The following is a 7,338-nucleotide window of genomic DNA, read 5'->3' as shown; positions in this document are numbered from 1 at the left end:
TATTGCAACCATATTGTATTTGAGTGAATTTCACATAATCAAAGCATATAGTTTTCAATGATTTATGAACTGTTGTTTTCCACAGCATACAGTAACAATGTTCATTTATTTACACCATGAGAAAAGTATCCAATTTTTAAGAATTTTTTCATTTTTGTGAGTTCAATACATGTTATGAAGTTACTGAGTTTTATGATAATCAACTCACAAGATAAATGTATTTTGGATGGATTTCATAATGGTGAACACTGAACAATGACCAATTCTAGTAATGATCATAATTCTGCAGTTTTTCCAGTGACTCATCTACAAATTTCATTTTGTTCAATACAATATATGATGTAATAAGATAATGTAATGTGACTTAATTCCTATATGTATGGTCATAAGTTGATAATACTTTGATATTGTTGCATATGCAATTATTTTTTTTTAATATCTTGATTTTGAATATGTCAATCTTACTTTCTGATGTTTCTTTGAATGCAATAATGGAAATTGTGGTATTATGCTGTTCAGCAAATTTGGACTATATATATATTTGGTCAAATGTACATGTTTTAAGAAATATTCATTAAATGAATCAATTACAATGTGCTTGAATATAAGTCTTCAGATTTATGTACTGCAAGAGTAGATAAAGGATACTAAGTACTTGAGAAATCTTAGTTAATGTTCATCACAATTTTGTCCAAATTGTTTGCATATAATTTTTGTCCTTGTATATTTTCAGACACCAAAAGTAGTTCAGTTATGAAAATATTGCTTAGTATCACAGAAGCTCTGAGACTATATTGTATTAATTCAAATGATAGTGAATTATCTTCCTTGTTTCTAAGTGAGCTTGCTAGTATTTGCTAATATATGTCAATGCTTTTGCCATATTTTCTCTTACAATTCATGTTATCTCCATACCCATCGAAAATTTGGTTGCAAAATTTTGTTTTGTGGGGGGATATTATGTATGTCATTCTATGAAATACATAAGGAAGGGGAGGTAACTGTAATTCTACTTTCACTTTCACTTTTGTTTGTAACTCTCCTAAATAGGAGGCGGAATTGAAGAGAGTTGAATAAAATAATAAAAATGGAAGACGTGCTTTGTTCTTCTGAAGCTTTCCAGATCGGTACTCTATGATCCTGGAACAATAGTGTGTCGCTATATTCCTTTTTTTATGTTGTACTAAATATTTGTATTTATATAATATAAGTAGGTATCCATGTACATTGTGGAACAATTAAACTCTCTTTTGAGATAATTACAACTGTGATATTATCTGTAATGTATATTACGTGTGATATTTAATGTATTGTAAGGGATCGTATTTATGTGTTTTATGTATGTTATGTTGTAGGGTCTATTAGGGTTTAACCTAATAAACATCTGGAACCGGACCTGGTGTTCGCCCTCATTATTTTTTATAAAACAACCAAAATTACAAATGTAATAGTGTCTAATAATGACGAACTGCTGAGTTTTTCTTGTATCATTTATTGTGTTATATATGTTACTTCCAGATTTGCCGGCTGAAATGAGAATGCTGTTACCGTCTCATCTATTTTATTTCCGGAACATTCTAACATACATACAATAAATTGTACAGGCTTGTTACATTATAAACTTGCTTAGAACAGTAAAGCAAATAAACTGACTGAATATATCTGTCTAGGGAAATACATTGAAAGAAATGACAAAATGTCACTAAGTGTGACAAGAGGTCGTGTCGAATTGAATCAGAGCCCGAATTGAATCATAACACACAAAACTGGTCTCGTTCAAATGGCCGCCTGTTTTAATAATAATGCCCGGATGTTTCACAAGAACGATAACTCCACACATAAGACAATCAGAGTTATTTCCCATTACTCTACATCTAAACACTACATCTTCTCCCCTCTTAAGACTGTCACTATTACAATGAATATTATTGCCTTTCAAAAATCTTCAAAGTTCTATTTGATATGATCAGACAACTTGTATCAATTTAAATTTAAACTCAAAATTTCCAAATTAACACAGTTCATGGAGAATACTAAATTTTCACTGTATTCAAGTCCATGTAACACACTAACTGTTAAAATTTAAAACTCAGTTCCTGTAAAACATTCCTTACTTAGGACTTGAAAATTAAACTACACTTGAATCACAATGTCACTGTAATCCAACTATGCAAAACTTCACTTTCACACAAAGTTATGTCATTTCAAAATCATCAAACCGCTTAGGCTTAGTTTTCTCGCGCACTGGTCTTGATCGCGGGATCTCCACCTGATGTGACAAGTTTGATTCCATTCCATCATTAGTAGACCTATGCATGACATCGTCATCGGCTTTGTCCTGCTTCGATACATTGTTGTCAGACATGGTCAAACTTTCACTTTCAGAAGTAGCAGTTGTAGATTTGCTCTCTACCAGAGACTCTGGACTCTGAACGTACTTTTTTACATGTGTACTGTTACGCTTATACTCAACTCCCTCAGGAGAAACAAGAGTACACTGATTTCCAACTTTCCTTTGGAGTTTAAACGGAGTTGGGTTGAATGGAGAACTTAGCTTATTGTTCCTCGACTGTTTAACTAACACCTGATCTCCTTCAACTAGATCTGATTCTTTTGCACCACGTTTTTCATCAATGTAAAGTTTGTTTTTGACTTTTGCAAACCAGTCTCTATCACGAACTCCTTCTTCGATGGTTTCATTCCGATGAACATCAAGTTGAGGTACTTTATTCCTCAATTTACGCCCAAACATTAACTCTGCTGGAGAAACACCTGTTACAGCATGGGGCGTGCCCCTGTATGCCAAAAGATAAGTTCTCAAATCTTTCTTCCAGTCACGTGATTCAGCATGAGCAATACGTATTCGTTTCATGATAGATCTGTTCTGTCGTTCCACCTCTCCATTTGCTGCTGGGTGGAGCGGAGTAACACGTCTGTGATGAATTCCATTATCACATAGAAATTCCTCGAACAAGGCCGACACAAACTGAGGACCGTTATCTGATGTAATCGATACCGGAAGTCCATAACGTGCAAACATGTTCTCAAGTGCATCAATCATCCTTTCACTAGATATATCCTTTGTAATGTCCACTTCATAATATCTGCTGTAATAGTCTATTACAACAAACACGTAGTGTCCTGACGGTAAAGGTCCTAGCAGGTCTATCGAGAGATCCTGCCATGGTCCTGATGGCATAGGGGTCGGCGATATGGGCTCGGGCCGTGGCAATGAACTTACCACTTGACAGCCATGACATGACTTGACATAAGCCTCTACGTCCTTATCTAAAGTTGGCCACCACACTTTAGTTCGTAGCTGTTGCTTTGTAGCGACAATACCAAGGTGTCCCTGGTGAGCTAATTTAATACATTCTGTTCGTAACACTGCTGGAATAACCAATCGTGTTCCACGTAACAGCAGGTACCCTATCTGGGACAGTTCATCTTTTACCGCATAATACTTTACACATTCCTTTTCCCACTGGTCTGCAGATAAAGCCTTTCTCACCAGTGTTAGCTCGGGATCAGACTTGGATTTTTCCTCCACCTCACGAGTTGTCATTGCTTTTGGGGTGCTTCTCTCTGCCACAGCTCTGACATAATGCTCTGTTTCTGTTTGTAGATCTGTTACACCACTGTGTTTCCTTTTCACAAGTCGCGACAATGCGTCAGCAATGTTCTGTTTACCAGGTTGATACCTAATACGAAAATTGTAGGGCATCAGTCTCATAACCCACCGTTCAATACGCGCGTTAGGTTTGGATTTTGGACCATACAGTATTTCCAATGGTTTGTGGTCTGTCACCAGCTCAAAATCAATGCCATACAGGTATATGTGGAACTTTCCACATGCCCAAACCACTGCTAAGGCCTCCTTTTCTGTGGTTGAGTACCTTCTTTCAACATCAGTCAGTGTACGACTAGCATAGCTGATAACTTTGGTCTCGCCTTCAGATTCCTGAACGAGTACAGCCCCTAAACCTACATCACTCGCGTCAGTCACAAGTTGTGTTTTTGTTGCGTCTAATCGGAAATGTCCCAATGTATCTGCGTTCACAAGGCTTTCCTTTAATGCTCGAAAACAATCCTCCTGTTCCTGTCCCCACAAAAACTTTACACTGGACTTGGTAAGTCGTCTCAAGGGTTCAGACAATGTAGCCAAGTTTGGAATATAGCGAGCACTAAAGTTGACAATGCCTAAAAAGCTTCTCACCTCAGATGCACTTTGTGGCCTCTGAGCCTCAATAATGGCCTTTGAACGATCGGATGTCGGCGCGATTCCATTTTTTGACAATACATGACCCATAAATGTGATCTTGTCCATTCCCCACTCGCATTTCTCCTTGTTCAGAGTTAAGTTCTTTTCCTGCAGTCTACACAATGCTTTCTCTAGCCTTTGATCATGTTCATGTTTATCCCTGCCATGAACCACAATATCATCGGATATATTCTGAACCCCTTCACAATCATGAAATGTCTGTGATATGATTTGTTGATACTTCTCTGGTGCTGAACTGATACCAAACATCAGCCGCTTATACCTGTATAATCCTTGATGCGTCACAAATGTAGTTATCTCCCTTGATGAATCTTCTAATTCTATCTGGTGATATCCATACTTCATATCTAATTTGCTGAACACTGTACTCCCATTCATATTGTACAGTATCTCGTCCACAGTGGGTATTGGGTGTCTCTCACGGACTATAGCTTGATTAGCCTGTCTCATATCCACACATATCCTGATATCGCCATTAGGTTTTGGGACAACTATTACCGGGCTAACCCACGGGGTTGGGTCATTCACCTTCTCGATAATGTCCTGATCCTCAAGTTCATCAAGTTTAGCACCGACTTTCTCTCGTAGACTGTAAGGAATCCTATACATAGGTTGTGCCACCGGTTTTACAGATGGATCAATATGAAGCTTCAATTTGAAGTCATTCAGCTTCCCAATTCCTCCAAAACATGACTTGTACTTATCCAATATATCATCATGGACTGAGTAGACTCCAATTTTCAGCACTCCGAGATCTACTGCCGTAGCCCTCCCTAATAAAGCCGAACCTGTGCCATCAAGTACATAAAAGGCAGCCTCAATTTCATCATCACTTCCGTCAACAGACACCGTAGTAATAAATTTGCCAAGTAACGATAAAGGTTTATCTGCTCCATATGAATACAGCCGTTTGTCAGTTTTCTCTGAACGACACACAATCTTTCTTTTCTTTAAGTCCTCCCATGTAGGCTTGTCAATGATATTGACTGTCGCTCCACTATCCACAACCATATCAACTTTGTGACCACCAACCATGAACGAAAGTCTGTCTGCATCTGTGTGTTGTACACTAAATGCATACTCTGCCTCTGACTCTACACAGTTCACTTTACCTTTGACCTTTGACAATGTTGACCTCTCTGCCTTTAGGCAACGTGGTTCCTTTGTTTTACAGCATGCACGAAAATGCCCCATCTTACCACACTTATTGCACTTTTTGTTTTTCGCTGGACAGCCTGAATCTTTCGCGAAATGACCTTCACGTCCACATCGAAAACATAAAGCCTTTGTGCTACTACTTGTTGACCGTTTTGTGTCCTTTTGTTTCACAAAGTTTATCTGATTGACTGAGCTTAGAGGAGACTCCATTTTCTTAGCCTGGACATCTGCCATTTCCATTGTAGCCGCGATTGTGCGTAATTGATCAAGTGTCAATTCCTTCCCCTTTTCCAGACATTTGGTTCTAAGTTTATGAGATTTACATTTTTCTATTATTTGATCCCTTATTTGTTCCTCAATGTTCCCAAATTCACAAAGAACTGCTTGTCTTCTGAGTCTGGTGATGAATTGTTCGATAGACTCGTCTTCCTGACACATTGACCGAAATACATACCGTTCGTATGGCACGTTTATTTTTGTTTCAAAATGTTTACTCAGTGTGGCTACCGCTACAGCATACTCATCACCTCCCTCCGCCTCTGTTAGCGTGAAATAGATGTCTTGAACTGGTACACCTGCACAGTGTAGTAATAACGCTTTCAACTGTTTCTTGTCTGTTACACCCTTGCCAGTGGCAAATAAATCGAAACTACGAAGCCATCGCTTCCATTCCTGCTGTAAATGACCTGGGTCACCATGTGCGTTGAACGGCTCAATACCATTCAGGTCGATCGAAGACATTTTCACAAATGACAGTTCGTATTTCTTACATACACCAGTTCTTGATACATTTACTAACGTATTCGCAATATCCTCGTCGCCAGATTGTCGTGTCGAATTGAATCAGAGCCCGAATTGAATCATAACACACAAAACTGGTCTCGTTCAAATGGCCGCCTGTTTTAATAATAATGCCCGGATGTTTCACAAGAACGATAACTCCACACATAAGACAATCAGAGTTATTTCCCATTACTCTACATCTAAACACCAGTAATGTGCACTATCACGTTAAAGAAAAAATAATAACCCTTGAATATACAGCAATGACAAGAAAAAAATGAAAATACTTGATATTTCATTTAAGAAATATTATATAGCGAAAATTGAGTCGCTGATCAGAGAATGCTTCTTCATTGTCCTTTCGAATTTGTCTGCGTTTTTCCGGCTTAGTTGTATCATTGTAAACGGTCTTTGCAACTGCTTGACAAAACAACAGGAAAAATGGTAAGCAAGGATGATCCTAAAACTGGAATCATTTAGTAGATGATGTGAATTTTACACAAGGACCGTTGTGAAAATATAAACAAAATGTCTACTTTAAGGCATAAGACTTTATTTGTTCACACTTCTGCATGACAAAAATATCGGACATTGAATTATATATATATATCTTACTCTCATAACATGAATGTAAAGTATGTTCCTAAAATATATAAAACTCTCTTGCAACTCTTATACATCTTTCTATGATACGTTGACATTGAAAATTGATCATGAAACAAGCAAATGATATTTAGAAAGATACATACATAACAAAAAATGTCTTTGTGAAATATGATTTACTCATTTAAAATGTATGCGTCCGGTGAGGAAAGCACTGTACAGTGTTCATACACGCATTTAAGCATATACCTGTTTAAATGGCGATACCTTGGGACATACCCTAAAACCATTCTCCTTGGAGAAATCCCGTTTTAATTTGTCCTTTTTTGGTAAAAGACAACACATAACGGGCAATATTGCGACAATCCCTGATCATCCATTTTATTTTTAAACATTTTTTCTATTGTTTTCAGATGAGAGAAAACGAGCACGTTAGCTTCATTATAACAAGTAGCTCTCATTAAAGTACGATGACCTTGATTTATGCATGTATCAAAGATAATGTTCATCGA

The 7,338-nt window shown here is 37.4% G+C and overlaps 1 protein-coding gene across 1 annotated transcript; it reads right to left on the bottom strand.

Moving 5' to 3' along the window:
• Positions 1 to 2,194: 2,194 nt before the first annotated feature.
• LOC132547516 (uncharacterized protein K02A2.6-like) lies at positions 2,195 to 6,181 on the bottom strand. The gene has a single exon (XM_060211271.1). It carries the CDS (start codon positions 6,179 to 6,181, stop codon positions 2,195 to 2,197), a length of 3,987 nt encoding a protein of 1,328 aa, XP_060067254.1.
• Positions 6,182 to 7,338: the final 1,157 nt, after the last annotated feature.

The sequence above is a fragment of the Ylistrum balloti genome, unplaced genomic scaffold (assembly GCF_031769215.1).
Source record: "Ylistrum balloti isolate Yb309-2 unplaced genomic scaffold, AGI_CSIRO_Ybal_v1 Utg369958, whole genome shotgun sequence".
NCBI classification, from domain to species: Eukaryota; Metazoa; Mollusca; class Bivalvia; order Pectinida; family Pectinidae; genus Ylistrum; species Ylistrum balloti.
Note: the sequence above shows the minus strand (reverse complement) of the source record. Positions and strands in the feature narration are given on the sequence as shown.

What these genes read in the sequence shown, in the direction of transcription:
- LOC132547516 (XM_060211271.1), bottom strand. Translation starts at nt 6,181, where the DNA reads ATGTCTTCGATCGACCTGAATGGTATTGAGCCGTTCAACGCACATGGT.